Source organism: Podarcis bocagei (assembly GCF_964188305.1).
Source record: "Podarcis bocagei genome assembly, chromosome: 1".
In the NCBI taxonomy this organism is placed as follows: Eukaryota; Metazoa; Chordata; class Lepidosauria; order Squamata; family Lacertidae; genus Podarcis; species Podarcis bocagei.
The window spans coordinates 130,563,799-130,584,315 of NC_138125.1; the positions used below are offsets into that span (position 1 = coordinate 130,563,799).

Below are 20,517 nucleotides of genomic sequence, written 5' to 3' on the forward strand. Positions count from 1 at the left end.
TCCTGTGCACCCTTTAAAGGTAAAGGGACCCCTGGCCATTAGGTCCAGTTGCAGCCGATTCTGGAGTTGCGGCGCTCATCTCGCTTTATTGGCCAAGGGAGCCGGCGTACAGCTTCCGGGTCATGTGGCCAGCATGACCAAGCCGCTTCTGGTGAGCCAGAGCAGCGCACAGAAACGCCGTTTACCTTCCTGCCAGAGCGGTACCTATTTATCTACTTGCACTGTGATGTGCTGTTGAACTGCTAGGTGGGCAGGAGCTGGGACCGAGCAACAGGAGCTCACCCCGTTCCGGGGATTCGAACCGCCGACCTTCTGATCAGCAAGTCCTAGGCTCTGTGGTTTAACCCACAGCGCCACCCGCGTCCCTTTACGCCCCCTGAAATAGGTTTCAGGAAGTCAGGAGAACCCCCAGAAGCAAGTGGAAATCTTTGAACAGACAAAACATTTGTAATAGTGTGACATTGAATTCCAATGTGAACAGTGTGAACAATTGTTTTATTTATTTTACCCAACAATCTTTAAGCTTAAACATTATTATTCAGATATGTAAAAATGGTAAATGCAGTAGCAACAATCAAACACAAGAGTTGGTGAAACCCCTATATATATATATATTCAAACTGAGTTTATTTAAAAGCTGCAGTTCCACTGCAAAAGGAACTTCATTTACAATCAGTTCACCTTGACAACTATCAAGTGTGATTCAGAGATTTTGGAAATAATTCTGAAGACCACATCAATTACCATTTCTACTTGGAGACTACTATCCTGCAGAAAACTCATTCAAATATGCTTTTACATCTTCAGCTTTCTCATTCAAACCTCTGAAATTAAAATGTTCCTTATCCCCCCCCCCAAATACCTCTGTATGGTTGTATAATAAATCTCATCCTTCTTCCAAAATTGTGAAAGCCATATTTATGTTTTCTGTCTTCTACTGCTTTTTCAGTTACATTTTCCTTTTTTTAAAAAAACTATCCATATTTATTCTCGGACTATAAATTGATTCTCCAATATTGCCAGTCTGTTACCCAATCTGTTTTCTGCCGCATTAATCGTTGTGACTGTATCTTGCTTTAAAATATAATTTTCAAAACTCTGAAATTCCCGAGAAATTAAGTTCCTCGTATTTGCTAGTGTTAATCTGTTTCCATATCTCCTGTTACTTTTCAAATATGTCTTCTTGCCATCTTTATTTTTCCGGGGGAAACAAATCTGTTGTGTCGTTGCTTTCTCCTTCTACTCATTCCTTGCAGCATTCAAGCCGAAAAACAGCAAATGTTGTCTGTCCCCTTTCCTTCCCTTCTCGCACAGGAATGGTGGGGATGATAGCATTAATCAGCAAGGCAAGCAATGAAAATAAGGGGCAGGAGAAAACCCACACAGTGTCCTGGTTTACTCTTCTCAGCGCTGTGTGTCCCAGTCTCCTCCAGCCATTTCCTGAGAGCCACCTTATTGGTGGTCTGGACAGAAGCAGTAAAATGTGTCCCCCTTTCCCAGAGGGATAGTGGGATTACATTTACCCAGCCAGCGTGGTGATGAAAAATGCTGCCAGGAAGAAACATTGGAGCTGATGGGACGGAAGGCAAGGAGCCCGACAGTAGGTGGCGCCAGAGCCAAGGAGAGGCAGAGCCAGCTGATTCTAGTTTTGTCCCCATCCTGCACTACACGAAGTCCTACAGTGGCAACACAAAGGAAGGATAAGCTTGACAAGGAAGTACTATCATTGGATTAAATGTACACAAGAAGACAGGCAGGTGGCTGCTGGCTAAGGTTGAAATTAGTTGGGCAGTTTTTGCCCTAATAGGCCAGCCTTCTCTGGGCCCCAACTGAGCATAAGCAGTGGATGTCTGCCCCTCTTCTCTCCAGAGGGATGGTGGGGCCACCTGGATCTAGCAAGCAAGGGATGCTTTTTGTTCTTCCCCCTATGCACATCAGGCTTTTTCCAGAAAGCAACTCTGAACGTGACCCAGGAGGAGGAAGAAGCAGCAGCATCCAATATGGCAAAGGTAAAGGGACCCCTGACCATTAGGTCCAGTCGTGACCGACTCTGGTGTTGCAGAGCTCATCTCGCTTTACTGGCCGAGGGAGCCGGCATACAGCTTCCGGGTCGTGTGGCCAGCATGACTAAGCCGCTTCTGGCGAACCAGAGCAGCGCACGGAAACGTCGTTTACCTTCCCGCCAGAGCAGTACCTGTTTATCTACTTGCACTTTGACATGCTTTTGAACTGCTAGGTTGGCAGGAGCAGGGACCGAGCAACGAGAGCTCACCCCATTGCAGGGATTCGAACCGCCAACCTTCTGAACGGCAAGTCCTAGGCTCTGTGGTTTAACCCACAGAATGCCCATCCTATAGACTGGAGGTTTGGACATCTCCCACAGAAGGGCTGAAACACTCGCAAGCCAAAAGATGAAAGAGAAAAGTCGTGCTCTCACCTCTTCCCAAAAGGAAGCTGTTCCATCTGTCCAGAGGGAAGAAAATCCATCTCCGTGGAAAATAGGGGAAATGTTTTTTTTCTTTTAAGCGAGCTCTGGAGATCCTGTGAAACCCAAAAGCTCTGGCCCCACATAGCCACCTGGAGAAAACATAAGGAAGAAAGGGAGGGAGGGAGGGAGAAAGGAAGAGGGGAGGGGGGACAGAAAATGGAGAGATGTGGGCGGTTGTTTTACAACTGTACGTAATCATCAAGATCCTCCATCAGCACGTCACCTGAGTGGAAACGAAGAGAAGGCAGATTGAATTATACCAGCTTCATTTGACTTAGGAAAATGTTTGGGAGGGGTCCGTATAGATCGTCAACATCATCCCACCCCTTCAAGGAGATCACAAACGGTAAATTAGGTGGAGAGAGAATGATTGGCCCAAGGTCACCCACAGACTTGACTGGAGATTTGAACACGGCTCTCCTTGGTTCTAGTCCAAACCTCTAACCAGTTGGCCACCGCGGATTGGTGCTAAAATGTGGACGCATCAGTTATGGGTTGATGTTAGCAGGCATGCACACGTTACCTGAGTGCATATCTTTTTGTACACATTGCGTGGCTAGAAAATGGCACTGCAAAATTTGGAGAAACAGAATTTCAACTGTTTTTCAGTCTGCATCTTGTTTTGAAAAGTGTGAATTGGATAGATTTGCCTTTAATTGCACACCGAATCTAATTCCTCCTCTATCTGGATCACACACAATTCAACAATAAATTTAGGCAATTTGTGTCTTAAGAGACTGGTTGAAGCTATGGATAGTGGTCTTTTATAACTAGATAATTACAGCTTGTAATTATTCCATATCTTTGGTAGTGTTCCCCGTAACTAGAAATAGACATTACCTTTGCTTGCAGAGAGGCTTTGTACCGCCACAGGCAACTCATTGCAAACTCGAAATTTGTGGAGCTGATGCCATATTTTTTTCTTTACTTGTTTTTCCTGGAGAGATTGAGGGGTGAGGGGAATCCCAAAACAGTCAGAAGTCTTTTTTTCCATCCTGAAGGAAGATTTGTCCTTTATAATATACTTTTTCACAGAAAGCTTAATTTAGTAACTCACCTCCACATCCATTAGTTCTTCTGCATTCCCAAGGATAGAATAAACAAGGAGGATCCCTGCTTCACTGACCCTTCGGTCCGGACTATAAATAGCTAACAAAGCCGTTCTTAGAAAGGATCTTCTTTGTTGTTCATTGAAGAATGTCCCAAACACCTAAAAGCAAAGAAACCAAAATGAAGCAGTCTTTGGATTGCTGCATGGTTCATTAAACGATCCCTGCTTCTTCTTCCCTTCTTTCTATTATCACAACTTTGACATCCTTGAGACAGGATGTTGTCCCTTCTGCCCATGATACTGTCAAGGACTGCATTGCAATCATATCTCCCAATGTGTCTCTTCACACAATTCTGCCAACAACCCCTTAAGCTGATCCTGGTGTTTCCTGGAGGCAGAGAAGGGTAAAAGAAAGCAACCCACATTTCTTAGGTGGAGCAAGAAATCTATCAAACCCTTGAGTGGTTTCGTATTGAAAGGGGCTTCTAGCATCGAAGGGACACCTTTACCTCTCCAACTTTCATCATGTTTATGTAAGAGAGCATCTTCTTCTCTTCTTGGTACCTCCTGCACCAGAGTTCTTTGGCATTATTCATCCGTATCCCTGACAGTAAGACACCAGGAGTTAAAAGCTTTGTCGTTCCAAACTTAAAGGTTTGGGGCAGGGATGGGGAAACTGTGGTCCTTCAAGTATTTATTTATTTTTAATATAAATTTCATTAGTTGTTTTTTAAAACATATCATTTGCAACAGTAATTAAACATACTTTTACATCTTATTCAAATTTTTGACTTCCATCAATCCTGTCTGAAAATTTTCCAATCTAATCTCTCAGTATGCATTTCTTATCTTCCCTATTACATTTCAAACTCATAACTAATATCTCTATCTTTTTCTACTTTGTAACACTTTGTATATTTCTCCTTACAAAACTTCTTGTAGTCCTACTAGCATAATTTGTTGATTACAGTTGCTCTTCAAATAATTCATATACTTCTTCCAATCTTCTGTAAATCTCTGGTCCCGCAGGTTTCGAATCCTTCCTGTCATTTTGTCCAATTCTGCATAGTCCATTAATTTCGTCTTCTTCAAGTATTGTTGAGCTACATGTTGCGACTGACCACTGGGCATGCTGGCTGGGGTTCCTGGGGACAGGACTCTTAACAATATCTGGAAGAGCCACAGGCTCCCCACTTCTGGGTTTAGGGCTTTTCAGACATAATTTATTCTGATGGCTTTGGAAACGTTTTTTAGACTGGTGGGATTATATGTTAGCACCCAGCTGGTTCCTTGGAATTCTATTTTTTATTGTATTGTATTTTTATGAGCAGTAGTCAACAAAGTAGAACAAGGATGTCTTGTTGCGCAACAGGACTTCCTCCTCCCTCTCTTTTTCCTGTACACCCCTTGTGCCCTCCCCAATCTCCTCTGGAGCATTAGGGAAGCCCCCAGAAACCGATTTAGGGGGCACACAGAGGAGAAGGTGAGGAAGTCCTGTAGAGCAGGCAGAAGACTCTGCCAGAGCACAACTACGTACTTTGGTGGATACCTGTTCTTACAATTTGTTCGCCACCTTGGGTGCATTTGGTCGAGATTATAAATATTTAAATGATCGAATGAAAACAAATTTAGGCCTTTCTGTTTCCTTTGGATGGTATTCTATAACTTTTTTTATGAAGATGTTTGCAAGATCCACCTCGAGAGTTCCCTCCTAGGGAATTTCTCTAGCAACCTCGCGTCTCATTTTGGTATCAGCCTCTGAGGCAAGACTCAAGAAATGAAGGTCAAATTCTGGCTTATATGGAGGAATGTCAAATGCTCTTGCAAGCTGATCTCCCACCATCTTTGCTCAAAGGGTGGGATCTCTTACTGGCAAAGGGGGGAGAGTATAACATTGTGAAATACAACTGAACAAGACAACAGCTTCTTTCTTCCCCGCTGAGTCAGCTTTGCGGGAAATGCACCATTACCAGAGAGTCAACATGAGACTCAACTGATACTAATGGGAAAACACACTATGAACTGAGACCAGAGGTTCTAATCATATTTCACTAGCGCGTAAAACTAAGGTGTTTAATGTATTCCATCATATTTAAGCATGGAACTGTTGTTGCAACTTTTCCAGCTTACTTGCCTTTCTGGTGCAGGAGCAGCTCGTAGAGACGGAAGATACTCTCCTTGGCTTGTCGGCTGACTGCTGCTTGGGGGTCCCCAATACAAATTGCCAGCTCTGCCACATGGTGCCCCAGTTCTGGGAGTTTGCAGGTAGCCTAGCAAGAAGGAAAACCAGAGAGATCTTTGTCCCCCACTTCTCTGTCAGATCATCTCTATCTTTAATGGGTACGCCCAGCCTCAAAATCTAAGCCCTTTTCAGAAACTCTTAAAATAATACTTTGCATCTCCAAAATGGGCAGACTAGGTCATAGCTGTCAACTTACAGATTTGAAAATAAGAGACCAGCAGCCTCGAAAATAAGGGATCAGCAGCCAAAATAAGGGATTTTCAGAGCACAGGTATGTTCAACCTCTGAGCCCCTCCGAGCCAAAGGCAGAAAGCCCAGCCAGCAGCCAAATGAAGCCTCAAGCAGTGGTTCCCACAGGGCAGCAACCCGGCAACAAGGAAAACCACCATCACCTCTCCGCTGGGAAGCGCTGAGCAAAGGCGAGTCCCCAGGCAATGCGGCCGATTTGATCGGCACAAGGCATGCAAGCTCCACCCCCCAGTCGTTCTTAGACTCCTTATTGGGTGAGTAACGCAGCCAAACAACACAGTTGGCGCCTCCCTCCTCCCTGGCCGGCAGGGAGGGAGGGAGAGGAGCTGCTTCCTTTGAAACCCGGGAAATTTAAGGGACATCATCAATAAGGGACAGCAGCGGGACATGGCGCTGGGATAAGGGACTTTCCCGCCAAATAAGGGACGGTTGACAGCAATGGACTAGGTTAGACAGATACTTCCAGAGAACATAGCCTCCTCTATGTCCTTTGGATGGGACTCTGAGAAGATGGATGCAGGGCCTCCATGTATTTTGCCAGAACAGCAAGTCCACACAGTTCAAGCCAAAAGAGGAACCCCAATGCACCTATCAACTGGGAATGCCAGGAAGAACCCAATGGTGTGGATGGGAGCAGAGAGGTAAAAAGGTAAAGGACCCCTGAGACAGTTAAGTCCAGTCGAATTCGATTATGGGGTGTGGCACCCATCTCTGCTTTCAGGCCAAGGGAGCCAGCGTTTGTCCACAGACAGCTTTCCGGGTCGTGGCCAGCAGGACTAAACTGCTTCTGGCACAACGGGACGCTGTGACAGAAACCAGAGCGCACAGAAACACCGTTTACCTTCCCGCCGCAGCAGTACCTATTTATCTACTTGCACTAGCATGCTTTCGAACTGCTAGGTTGGCAGGAGCTGGGACAGAGCAATGGGAACTCACCCCATTGTGGGGATTCGAACCGCCGACCTTCTGATCAACAAGCTCAAGAGGCTCAGTGGTTTAGACCCAGCGCTACCTGCATCCCTGCGAGATATGGGCTATCACTCAAAGGGACCCAAGAAGAGCATACTAGTGTCATGCAAACAAAGCCATTCCTACCTGCCGCCACCCCTTCAATTATTGGCTTTCCCCTCTCCTATTCCTTTAAGACTAAGATACTGAAAATAACATTCAGCTCTCAATATGAATTGGCTCTGGAGGGCGGGATAAATCTAAAAATCGGTTGTAGCGACAAAGACCAGCTCTCACATTTGCTCCCTAGAGCAAAAGGGGGCAGCATATGAGGTCACACTTACATCAAAATCTGGCATAAGGACAGCAAAACGCAGGAGCGCAGCACTGCTTTTGATAGCTCTGGTTCTCTCCACTTTGTATTTCGAGTGTATCCAAAAATGGATGTGCTGCAGGAGGAAGCAACACCTCAGGAATATTGCACTGGTACAACGTCTCACGCAACCCTTTTGCTCCAAACAGAGGAAGCAGCAGTGATCCAGAATCCAGAATCCACAAGCAGTGGGTTTTTTTGTTTTGTTTTTTAGGACCAACCAAAATGTCTCAAGATGGAAGGTTGTGCATCTGACACATGAGTTCTCCTAGGATGAATTGTTCCTCTTCATAGATATGCCTTAGTTCAGGAATGGGCAGAAAGTAGATCAGGATCTACTGTCTTATCTCTGGATGCCTTGTGGTGGACTTGCAATGCTTTGTGCCTGATGAATAATGTGGCATTTTAGCTTGGATGTACCCTATTAGCAGGAAATATACTCGGAATCCAGAGTGGATTTCATGCTCTTTATTCAGCTCATAGTGGTGAGGAGGAATGGAAGTTCCCCCAAAATACCTGCTTTATATACATTATTTACATAATGGGCTGCACGTGATTGGCTAATTCCGGGATTCACCTGTAGGCCAATCAGGTTGCGGATTCACTTCCACCTGGAGCTGGATTGGGTGGCTCCTGAGGACCAATCAGACTGCTGCATTTTGGATCCTATTCAACTCAGTACATAACATAGCATGTGGCCACATATGCCAGGGATAAGGCTTGGCAGAATCCTCCTAAACCCACTCATTTTCTATGTTCAAGCATTTTTTAAAATAAATATTGTAGGAGAGCAGCTATTTGGTTGCCCGAGGTGGAGCAGCAGATAGTGCTGTCCCACTCCTCAGTCAAGGTAGAAAAGAACGAGTGCCCTTCCCTGGCAATAAAAATAGAATAATCTTAATTGTTAATTTAATGTGCCATTAAGGTAAGATGGGGGATATGCCAAGAGCATTGATTTTGAGGAGATATAGAGGGTGTTTGTAGAATTAGTACTGTTAAAACGGAAAGGGGTGTTGAAATTTTGGGAGGTTGGATAGTTACAATGGAATGGTCTCCGTGGTGGGGTGCACATTTTTATTCTCATTTATGTATGGTTATTACTTTGTGAAAATAAAATAATAATAAATAAATAGAATAGAATAAAAATAAATTAAATGACTGACTATTCATTGCCATTCTGTGAAGGCCAAAGCCAGCTGCCTGAGGCAGCTACTTCACTCTGTCTAATGGCAGGGCCAGCTCTGCTAGGGTATAACCTCCCACCTGCACCCTAAAGCTTTATCACTGTTTGATTCTGTGAGTGCATAAGTGGCCCTGAGTGCCCAAGGGAGAAAATAATACCTCCTAATAGACTGGACTGGGAGATATTCGTCTACTTGGTTGTTTCTCCCCTGAATCTTTCTTTTGAAACCTGTCTTGGTTCAGTCAGTTATTCATGGGCCTGGAAATCACAACACAGTGGTGCCCCGCAAGACGAATGCCTCGCAAGACGGAAAACCCGCTAGACGAAAGGGTTTTCCATTTTTCGATGCGCTTCGCAAGACGAATTTCCCTATGGGCTTGCTTTGCAAGACGAAAACGTCTTGCGATTTTTTTCGCTCCCCCCCTTTTTCTAAGCCGCTAATAGCCTTTTAGCCGCTAAGCCGCTAAGCCTTTAATAGCCGCTAAACCGCTAATAGCGCTGATCCGCTAAGCCGCTAATAGGGTTGCTTCGCAAAACGAAAAAACCGCTAGACGAAGAGACTCGCGGAACGGATTAATTTCGTCTTGCGAGGCACCACTGTATTATGCCCAAACTCTGCCAACGGAGGAATGCATGGTGGGTGATTTTGCAGACCAACTGTTGCTTAGGTTGCGATATCTCCCTGTCAGGCCTTCCTTTGCCGCAATTTCTCTTAGACGCTGTCAGGGGTTCAGGGACAGAGGCACAGGTGAGGGGGGAGATGGAGAGCGATGGGGAAGAATCCCAGGACTGTGAGGAAGAGGAGGACAATGACTTGAGGTCTTCCATGAGTCTCTCAAGTGAATCGGAGGATTCCCAGAAGGGGGCGCCCCTAGTCAGGCCAAGGGGGTTCACAGGGGGGACATGCCGGGGCAGGGAAGCAGCAGGGAAACCCCGAGTGGGAGTGGGAGATCGGGGCCGGCTTCCCAGCAGGAACGAAGTGAAGAGAGTGGAGTTCCCAGTGTGACACACGGAGCAGAGCAGGAAGGAGACAGGGGAAGGAGATCGGGGCAGAACGTCCTGCCGGAAGAGGCGGAGAGTAGTACAGGGAGTAGTGTAAGTGTCAAGAGGAAGGTCAGGGGTAGCGAACGCGCGCCAAGTTCAAATGTGGAGGCGCGGAAATGGAGAGAGCCCGGAGGAGGAGCCTGGCCCCAAAGCACGAAGGAGGGGGGGAACAGGCATCTGAGGAATCCGCTTCAGGAGAGAGCAGGAGGGAAGGGACCCAGGGGGGCAGAAAGACCCTGCGGAAAAGGAAAGACAGGAAGAGGTGGACTAGCACAAGCCTCTTAAGCTGGTGTAGGGGCGGGACCGATTCAGAGGGGACTTAAAACGTCTAGGCTAAGAGACGCGGGGCTGCGCGCCTCGGTTGTGAAAGCAATAATGAACTGCAATAAACATCCTTGTATATAAGAAGAACCTGGCGTTGGTCTTTTGTGAGCTGAGACCTGAGGCAGCCCTGACAGACGCACTTACTTTTAAGATCCTCAGCAGATGCTTAGTGGTTGGATCCTCTGCTAATAATGACCTGAGCAGGATTTCGAGCGTCGCTGAAGTTGTTCTATACAGCGCCTGGAAGAAAAGGGAAATCCCTGCGTGAGAGCTGGATTTTCTCCCCAACAAAGCATGCCTGCAAATAGGCTTCACCCGAGAGCCGTTGAGGTCCGGCCATCAAGGGGAGAACCTCTCACTAGAAGTGGTTCCACAGATAGCATGCTGTTATTGTTCAGCCCGGACACTGAGATCCAGCGCCGAGGGCCTTCTGACGGTTCCCTCACTGCGAGAAGTGAGGTTACAGGGAACCAGACAGAGGGCCTTCTTGGTAGTGGCGCCTGCCCTGTGGAACGCCCTCCCGCCAGATGTGAAGGAAATAAGCAGCTATCTTCTCTTTAAAAGACATCTGAAGGCAGCCCTGTTTGGGGAGGTTTTTAATATTTAATGCCTGTATTGTTTTTAACACTTGATTGGAAGCCGCCCAGAGTGGCTGGGGAAACTCAGCCAGATGGGCAGGGTATAAATAATAAATTATTATATTATTTATAACTATAACCAAGACCCTCTTTTTAGCCTCTTTGTGCCTTTTTGAGGGGCACAGAACTTTGCCCACTGCACCCCGAGGGCAAACTACGAGGGATTCAAATAAGATAAGGAATCAGAGCACACATTTAAAGAAGACTGGACAATGTTTATTGAATTTTTGGCTGAAAATTGTGCACATGTGAAAACGCTGGTAGCGTTAAGATAAATTCAACGGTGCAAATAAGTTTGATGAATGCAATATTGGAATACTGAATGGTTTGGATTATGTAAAATATGCGGGGATGTACCACGGAACCAAACTGAACCACGGAAGGAGAAGAAGGGAAGATGTTGATGTGAGATTGTTTAAAGAAGAAAGAATCCCTACCAGAGAGGAATGGCAAAACTGACCGGAAAACTCAGGGACCAAGACATGAAAAAGGATTTATTTACTGGGATTTTAAAAAAAAATTACTTAGGAGATCACTGCAAACAGATGAAAACATTAGCATCATTTTAATCTCACTTGTATTGTAACAAATACTATGGACAATATGAACAGATATAAAATAAGACTAATATAATACGCAGTTGAAAATATTGACATTAGGACCCATTGAGAGGATGGTGGGGGTTCGTGAGAGTTACCGTATATGGATACGTATTTGGTTTTGTTATAAATTTATATTTGTAAAATTAAATAAAAACGATTTAAAAAAAAAAGATTGTTTAAAGGAATATTTTAAAATGTAAATTAGAAAATTAATAAAAATTATTATTAAAAAATGAGTAAGATAAGGAATCAAGTATGTATTTGACAAAGTACTGTAAAGGTAAAGGTACCCCTGACCGTTAGGTCCAGTCGTGGACGACTCTGGGGTTGCCCGCTCATCTCGCTCTATAGGCCGAGGGAGCCGGTGTTTGTCCGCAGACAGCTTCCAGGTCATATGGCCAGCATGACTAAGCCGCTTCTGGCGAACCAGAGCAGCGCATGGAAATGCCATTTACCTTCCTGCCGGAGCGGTACCGATTTATCTACTTGCACTTTGACGTGCTTTCGAACTGCTAGGTTGGCTGGAGCAGGGACCGAGCAACGGGAGCTCACCCCGTTGCGGGGATTCGAACTGCCAACCTTCCGATTGGCAAGCCCTAGGCTCTGTGGTTTAGACCACAGTGCCACCCGCGTCCCCTGACATAGTACTGTAGGGGTCACTAATTTGGGGGGGCATGTGGGCACAAACGTGAATAGGACTACTGCAACGCGCTATATGTGGGGTACCTTTGAAGGTGACCCGGAAACTGCAATTAATCCAGAATGCGGAAGCTAGACTGGTGACTGGGAGTGGCCGCCGGGACCACATAACACCGGTTCTGAGAGATCTGCATTGGCTCCCTGTACGTTTCCGAGCACAATTCAAAGTTTTGGTGCTGACCTTTAAAGCCCTAAACTGCCTCGGTCCAGTATACCTGAAGGAGTGTCTCCACCCGCATCGTTCAGCCCGGACACTGAGATCCATCGCCGAGGGCCTTCTGGCAGTTCCCTCATTGCGAGAAGTGAGGTTACAGGGAACCAGGCAGAGGGCCTTCTCGGTAGTGGCGCCTGCCCTGTGGAACACCCTCCCTTCAGATGTGAAGGAAATAAGCAGCTATCCTATCTTTAAAAGACATCTGAAGGCAGCCCTGTTTAGGGAAGTTTTTAATATTTAACGCTGTACTGTTTTTAACACTTGATTGGGAGCCGCCCAGAGTGGCTGGGGAAACTCAGCCAGATGGGTGGGGTATAAATAATAAATTATTATTATTATTATTATTATTATTATTATTATTATTATTATTGAGTAACAACTGTGGGAACAACACACACTGCAGCCTATTCTATTGGGTACAATAGAATGCTTCTTTCAAGTCTAATTTCAATAAGGGGCCGAGGAGATGACCCTGTGGGTGCCAGGGAATGCCATGCTGGCAACCCCATGGTTTGTGGGTTCAACAGGAATTTACCTACATAAGAGCATAAAAAGGAACCTACAGGATCAGGCCAATGGCCCATCTAGGCCAGTATCCTTGTGCTCACAGTGGCCAACCATATACCTTCGGGAAACCAGGGAGCAGAACATGGGCCCAAGAGCACTCCTCCCCTTTCCAGCAGTTGGTATTTGGGAGAATGGCGGCCTCCAACTGGGAAGGCAGAGCTCAGCCGTCACGGCTTGCAGCTGTTTGACAGCCCTCTCCTCCGTGAATTTATCCAATCCTCTTTCTTTTCTTTTTTAAATATTTTTTATTGGTTTTCAGCATACAAAAGTTTTTAAAAACATACCACACAAATTATTACACACATATTCTAGTCTGACTTCCGTCAGCATCCTCCGTCGTAATCAATTCATCTGCAGTTCTTAACTTAATATTGCCTTTACCTTTCTTAACAGATCATTTCCCCCTTTCCATTTTTACAATATTTCTTAAATTACTCCTCACAGAACTTTTTGGAAACCTACAAATGTCATCTGATCATCACAAACACTTTTCAAATACTCCGTAAATTTATTCCAGTCTTCGGTGAACCTCTGGTTCCGCCGGTTTCGGATCCTTCCTGTTAGCTTGTCCAATTCTGCATAGTCCATTAACTTCATCCTCCATTCTTCCAACGTTGGTAATTCTTCTTGCTTCCATTTTTGGGCTAATAATATTCTTGCTGCTGTTACCGCATATAAGAAAAGCTTACAATCCTTTCTATTTATATAATTTCCAACCATACCTAAAAGAAATGCTTCTGGTTTCTTTATGAATGTATATTTCAACATTTTTTTCAATTCGTTATATATCATCTCCCAGAAACATTTCACCTTTTTACATTCCCACCACATATGATAGAATGATCCTTCTTTTTCTTTGCATTTCCAACATTTGTTACTACCTTTAAACATTTTTGCTAACTTAACTGGCGTGATGTACCATCTGTACAGAATTTATCCAATCCTCTTTCAAAGCCATCCAAGTTGGTGGCCCATCGCTCCCTACCTGTTTGGTGGCGTCCCCAGTCCCAATGTCCATCGTGAAAACCCCATGCATAGCCAACCGCAAGACACACGACTCCAGTTCTGGATCAAGTGGAGGCTTGATTTTACTGGTGGGGTGGAGGAAAAAGTATTAGATTATGCACTGCGAGAATTTCCTAATCTCCCGCAGGGAGGCTCCTTCGGGAACTTGAGAAGCAGAGGACTTCAGATCCCAAACGCCAGGATGAGCACTGAGGATGGGAGGAGAACAGGCTCCCCTCCTTGGGCTTGGAGACTACCGTATTTTTCGCTCCATAAGACGCACCAGACCATAAGGCGCACCTAGGTTTGGGAGGAGGAAAACAAGAAAAAATTATTCTGAATCCCAGAAGCCAGAACAACAAGAGGGATCTGGCTTCTGGGATACCGTGTGGCTGTTCTGGCTTCTAGGATAACCGCGCCAAGCCTCTTCAGGGCAGCGGGATGAAGGCTCCCCCTGCCCGAAGAGGCTGCCTGTGGCTAAGGCAGAAGCCAGGACAGGCACGTCGCTGAAGGGGCGCTGCGCAGTTCTCTTTCTCTGCGCAGCACCTCTCCTTAGCAGGGTCTCCTTCTGTTCCTCCTCCCGCTTCACTGAACGGGCATTGCGCAGCTCTCCCTCTCTGCACAACGCCATTCGCTCCATAAGTCGCGCTCACATTTCCCCTTACCTTTTAGGGGGGAAAAAGTGCGTCTTATGGAGCGAAAAATACGGTATATTTCCCAAGGTGTGGAGAAAACAAATGCCTTCTAAGATCTGTGTGGGCACTTCCAAGGGGAGTCAGTTGCTCCTTTCTGGAGCCTCAGAGTACCGGCCTCTCCACTTCTTCTTTCAACCATTTCTGTTTCGAAAGTCTTTGACCTATTGTATTCGATTGTCTGGGCTTGTCCCAGGCCGTTTACCGTGTTGCATCTGCTTTCCTGGAAATACATTATTTTCTACCCTCATTCATCACAAATACAATGCTCTTCGCACGCACTACATTGGTGCCCTGCAAGACGAATGCCTTGCAAGACGAAAAACCCGCTAGACGAAAGGATTTTCCATTTTTCGATGCGCTTCGCAAGACGAATTTCCCTATGGGCTTGCTTCGCAAGACGAAAACGTCTTGCGAGTCTTGCGATTTTTTCCGCTCCCCCCTTTTTCTAAGCCGCTAATAGCCTTTTAGCCGCTAAGCCGCTAAGCCTTTAATAGCCGCTAAACCGCTAATAGCGCTAATCCGCTAAGCCGCTAATAGGGTTGCTTCGCAAGACGAAAAAACCGCTAGACGAAGAGACTCGCAGAACGGATTATTTTCGTCTTGCGAGGCACCACTGTAATTGCTTCTTAGTAGGATCAGGAATCCCTGATCTTCAAGAGGCATACCTCAAGTTGTAAATGGCCACCATGCAGCACGGTAGAACTGATGTGGGCACAGAGTGAACCGGGAGTTTCTCCATCACCACCTGGAAGAGACCAAGGGCCAGAACAGAGCAGGTGAATGACCTCCTTCCACAGATTTCAGTGGGGCACTTTCATCCCAAATGGTTTCGTCTAAGCTCTTTCTCATTCACGAGCCTGTTACCAGCACGCTCCCATTTTGTCCCCGCACCTCTGTCTTGTCTCACGATCTGTATTAGCCCAACAGGCAAGCAAAAACCTGCATTCCTTTCTGGCCATTTACCCAAAGCACCCATAAAACATAAGATGCTCCCTTTACAAAGAGGGTCCCTAGAATCTCCACCTCCTTTCCCTGGAAAATCTCCTGCCTGGATCTAAGCCTGTCGTCAAGAATTCCTCATTTCCCTGCTTTCCTCTGTGCATTTTAGTAGACTTAAGGATATAGAAATTCTCTCTGTTTCTCCTTCCCAACCATCTGATCTTTCATCTCCCTTCCTCCCTCATCAGTGCAGGAATGCTGCTGAATAGCCTTAGAGTCACTGTAGGCCTCCCCACTTTTTAAATTCATTTTAATAACTTATACCCCATCTTTCTATCAAATTATTCTCAAGGCAACTTAGAAGCAAAAGGACCTCTCTCACACACCATTTTGTCACCCACCCACCACTCATTTTCTTTTTTCTTTTTAAATCATTTTTATTGATTTTCCAATAAAAACAGCCAATTAACATATCCATATCATAATCCATCCTTTATGAGTGAGAGAGAGGGCTGAATGGATGTCTAGCAACCCCCCTTCTAGGGCCCAAAGGGGGGGATTGTGTGGTCTCTGGGAAGGCTGATAGATCGCCATATGACTTGTATCTGTGGAATACAGTTCATTTACATTGCAATACAGTGGTACCTCGGGTTACATACGCTTCAGGTTACATACGCTTCAGGTTACAGACTCCGCTAACAAAGAAATAGTGCTTCAGGTTAAGAACTTTGCTTCAGGATGAGAACAGAAATCATGCTCCGACGGCGCAATGGCAGCAGGAGGCCCCATTAGCTAAAGTGGTGCTTCAGGTTAAGAACAGTTTCAGGTTAAGAACGGACCTCTGGGACGAATTAAGTACTTAACCCAAGGTACCACTGTATCGCAAACAGTATGCTCAACAATTTACAGTAACAACAAGGTGGAAGTTACTATGCCATTAAATTTCAAACGAAAGGCTTCGACAACAGACCGGAATAGAATGATTTAACAACTTGGGAATTGCTGAGTCATTAAACTTCAGACGATAGCCTTGGACAACAGCCCGGATTGGAAGATTGGAATGAAGTCAGGAAAAGCTGCGCTGGTAAATAGGCAGTTGAAAAAATATATATATACACAAATAAAGCTGTACACAATGGATGAAAGGATATATGATTTCTGACATGATTGAGAATCACATAGCCAGGGACGGAGAACTTTAAAGCGTTAAGATCGGAATGTGGAAAATATGAAAACAACAAGAGGCGGCAGGAACGGAGATATTGGAGATACACTTCAGAGGTCCAGACTATGGGGAGCCCGAAAAAAAAATTCATAATTGTCAGGGGTTCAGAAGCAGAGACGCAGAGAAGGGAGGAGACAGAGAGCGAGGGGGAGGAATACGAAGGAAAGATGAGTGGGGATGACGAACCGAGATCGCCGAGCTTATCCAGTGAGTCCGAGGATTCCCAGAAGGGAGCGCCAGCAGTCAGAGCAAGGGGGGAAAGCAGGGGGACACCCCAGGAAGAAGGGTCCAGAGAGGAATCAGAGAGCAGCAGTTGGAGATCGGGACCCACGTACCCAGACGGGAACAGCGGGGAGAAAGGGGACCAGATATCGGGTTCCGGAGGCTTTCAGAAGGAGGGAGGGCATGAGTCAGGAGTAGTCACGCCCACCTCGGGGAGCGACGAAACGATCAAGAGGAAGGTTGAGAGTTGGGCGCGCGCGCCAAGTTCAAATGTAGCGGAAGCTGGCGCAGTAAGCAGCCCAGAGAGTGAACCAGGTCCCAAAGCCCGCCGCAAGGAGGCGGAAGGGTCAGGGGGGTCCGCGTCAGAAGAGAGTAGGAAAAAGGAGACCCCGGGGGGCAGAAGGACCCAGAGACGGAGGGAAAGGCGCAGGAGGTGGAGCAAGGCTAGGGTATTAAGCTGGTGTGCTAGAGGCGGAGACTCAGACGGGTCTTCGCCGGTCTGACCTAGAAGAAGTAGGGCTGCATATTGCAGTTTGGAAATGGAAGCTGTAATCCAATAAAGACTCTTTTAACCTGAACGCTGGCTAACGTGGTCCTATGTGAGCTGGGACTGAGTGGCAGCCCTGACAATAATTAATAATTTGGACTGTAATTTGGTCGGTTTTTTATTTTAGTTCATTGTTTTTAATTGGCTCATTTTCCACCCCTCTTTTCTGGGATGGTTTTCAGAAACATGGCTGCGCTTTGTCTTGTTCTTCTTTGAACAGAAACTTTTTTGGGGAAGTCCTAGCTTTGCTTTCCCACCTTCAGAACTTGAGGGGAATGCTTCACTGTCCAAACAAAGACTGGGCCAGCTCTGCCATGCCGATTACCGTATTTTTCGCTCTATAGGATGCACTTTTTCCCCTTCAAAAATGAAGGGGAAATGTGTGTGCTTCTTATGGAGCGAAGACGCCATAGCCCCGCGACCCTCTCCCGGCTGGAGAGGTGACGCGCGGCTATGGCAGGAGCCTCTCCGCTGCGCCTTTCCGCTGCTCCCTGACCTGCTCTTTGGGGCTGGTGGTGGGCTTCCCCCGCCCCAAAGAGCAGGTCAAAAGGAACCTGAAGCCTGGAGAGCGAGAGGGGTCAGTGCACACCGATCCCTCTCGCTCTCCAGGCTTTCAAGGTAGCCGCCTGAACGTCACCTTGTTTTAGAGCGGGAAAACAAGAGGGAGAAAGTTCTCCCCCCCTCTGTGCAGCGCCTCCTGCCGCTTCACTGAAGGGGCGCTGGGCAGAGAGGGGGAGAATTTTTTTTTCTTGTTCTCCCCCCTCTAAAACAAAGTGCGTCCTATTGTCCGGTGCGTCCTATGGTACAAAAAATACGGTAGCTATCTGTCCTCTGTCAGGAATAGAGCCAAGAGTGGCACAGAGCAGAGGTTTCCCTAGCAGCCAACTCAATTTCCCCCAGCCACCTATTACCCCAGAAGGACTTGTTGCTGAAACATGGGTTTCAGACACAGAGACAAATACAAATACAAATACAGAGAAATACAGAGACAAGGGAGTCCCAAGCAAGCTTAGCCAGGGGGTCCTCTGCGGAACACCTTGGGGAAGGAATTACAACTGCATCCTCGTAGGGTGTTTTCAAGTGGATTTAGTGACCCTTTCCCAAATGGTTTCATAGTCCTTCCGCACTTGCCAGGTTTATTTCCACAGAACTAACATGGGTGGTGCTTTGAGTTAAACCACAGAGCCTAGGACTTGCCGATCAGAAGGTCACAGTTCGAATCCCCGTGACGGGGTGAGCTCCCGTTGCTCGGTCCCTGCTCCTGCCAACCCAGCAGTTCGAAAGCACACCAGTGCAAGTAGATAAATAGGTACTGCTCTGGTGGGAAGGTAAACGGTGTTTCTGTGCGCTGCTCTGGTTCACCAGAAGCGGCTTAGTCATGCTGGCCACATGACCCGGAAGCTGTACGCCGGCTCCCTCGGCCAGTAAAGCGAGATGAGCGCCGCAACCCCAGAGTCAGCCACGACTGGACCTAATGGTCAGGGGACCCTTTACCTTTACCTTTACCCCCAAAGCCAGACCTCGTGCCTCTCATCTACTGGCTAGCTGCCACCTCCTTACTGGATTTCTGCACCTCACTTACCACGACAGCCTCTGTTAATTCGTCTTTGGTGTACAGAAGTTTGAGTTTGTTCCGTCGTTTATGCTGTGTAGCGATGCATAAAGCGGAGATGGCACTGAGGAAACTAATGTCCCCATTCTCATCCTGTTTGCTCTGTAAGTTGAGAGAGAACCGGGGCTATTAGGAGAGGGCATTATCGAGCCTTTCTTGATGTGTCCTAGACATCCTAGATGTGTCCTAGACATCCTTCCTGGTTGGCTCAGAATGAGAAGTGAACTGCAGAATTAACCCACCTATTTCACAACTGCTCAGAGACGCTACAGAACTAGAAAAGTGATGAGCTCAGAAGAGGGTAACTGGGATCTTGCATTCCCACTTTATAGCGAAAACAGTTCATTCCTTTTTTTATGGTTATAGCTACACAACCCTCCATGAGAAAGAAAATAAGTCTGTGTCACTGTGTATTCCATGGGAGGCCAGATCTGCAGCCCCTTTGGATCCTGCCACCTGAGGCAGTCGCCTCATCTTGCCTGACGGGTGGGCCGGCCCTGTATCTTCCTATGTTTCTGCCCAGTGGAACTCCTACTGTGCGCACCGACCCCTCTCGCTCTCCGGGCTTCAGGGATAGCCGCTGAAGCCTTTGGAGCGCAGAGGGAACTTGTGCTGCGCTCCAAAGGCTTCAGGTTCCTTTTGCTGAAGCCAGGAGAGCAAGACTCTCCCAGCTTCAGCAGAGAGGGAGAGCTGCGCAGCGCCCCTTCAGCGAAGTGGGAGGAGAAATGGAAGGGGCTCCGTTTCTCCAGCCGCTTCGCTGAAGGGGCGCTGAGCAGAGAGGGGGAGAATTTTTTTTTCTTGTTCTCCCCCTCTAAAACAAGGTGCGTCCTATGGTCGGGTGCGTCCTATAGAGCGAAAAATACGGTAATCTTGTATACTATTTCCTTTTAGCAAGTACTCCTTTCCTGGTTAAGTCCTCAGATCTTGGCTCCATTTTCTTTCCCAGGAACCTTGTGCACATGCTCCACTACCCAGTCCCAAGACTCTACATTACTGATGATGTGTTCGTGTTCATTTGGCCAAAACATGCTTGTTTCTGGGCCAGCTCTACCAGACTTGACAACAGCCTGGCAAGGATATTACAGTAGGAGCTGCTACTAGCATCCAACTTAATTCTCCCAAGCAGCTGCTATTTGTGAAGAACTCACTGCGTCAACACAGAAATAGGCTTCAGACATCTGTAGAATCATGTTTCCCGAGCAAGCGCATTAGTAGTACTATAGAAGTACCATGTGCAGGAAGCACCATGTGCTGAGGGGTTTTGTACCTTGTCTTCCTCCTCCATGCGCTTGAGGATGATGTTGACGGCATCACCATCGAGTTCAATGCTGTCATTCACATCTGACCCGTTGGAAGTAGATGAAAAGACAGAGGAGGTGGAGAAGTGGTTGAGGCTTGTTGATGTTGAATCTAGGAGTTGAGAGGGGTAAACAGAGAACAGGAAGGCATATTAGCATCTCCTACCTTCTTATTAGTATCCCGTACCTTCTTGAAATGGGACGCGGGTGGCGCTGTGGGTTAAACCACAGAGCCTAGGGCTTGCCGATCAGAAGGTTGGTGGTTCGAATCCCCGCAACAGGGTGAGCTCCCATTGCTCGGTCCCAGCTCCTGCCCACCTAGCAGTTTGAAAGCACATCAAAGTGCAAGTAG

The 20,517-nt window shown here is 46.8% G+C and overlaps 1 protein-coding gene across 1 annotated transcript in view; it reads right to left on the minus strand.

Annotated features, from left to right (window-relative positions):
- Positions 1 to 476: 476 nt before the first annotated feature.
- The window catches only part of LOC308580885 (maestro heat-like repeat-containing protein family member 7), a 35,538-nt gene continuing 15,497 nt past the window's right edge, over positions 477 to 20,517 (minus strand). The window contains exons 3-14 of the mRNA XM_081183155.1: positions 20,135 to 20,277; positions 18,838 to 18,969; positions 14,988 to 15,067; positions 13,608 to 13,713; positions 10,047 to 10,142; positions 7,323 to 7,427; positions 5,674 to 5,809; positions 4,049 to 4,143; positions 3,546 to 3,698; positions 3,329 to 3,425; positions 2,438 to 2,577; positions 477 to 1,676 (exon numbers count right to left, since the gene is read on the minus strand). Coding sequence (XP_081039281.1) covers positions 2,522 to 2,577; positions 3,329 to 3,425; positions 3,546 to 3,698; positions 4,049 to 4,143; positions 5,674 to 5,809; positions 7,323 to 7,427; positions 10,047 to 10,142; positions 13,608 to 13,713; positions 14,988 to 15,067; positions 18,838 to 18,969; positions 20,135 to 20,152 — 1,074 coding nt within the window. The 5' untranslated portion in view covers positions 20,153 to 20,277 and the 3' untranslated portion in view covers positions 477 to 1,676; positions 2,438 to 2,521. The remainder of the gene's footprint in view (positions 1,677 to 2,437; positions 2,578 to 3,328; positions 3,426 to 3,545; positions 3,699 to 4,048; positions 4,144 to 5,673; positions 5,810 to 7,322; positions 7,428 to 10,046; positions 10,143 to 13,607; positions 13,714 to 14,987; positions 15,068 to 18,837; positions 18,970 to 20,134; positions 20,278 to 20,517) is intronic.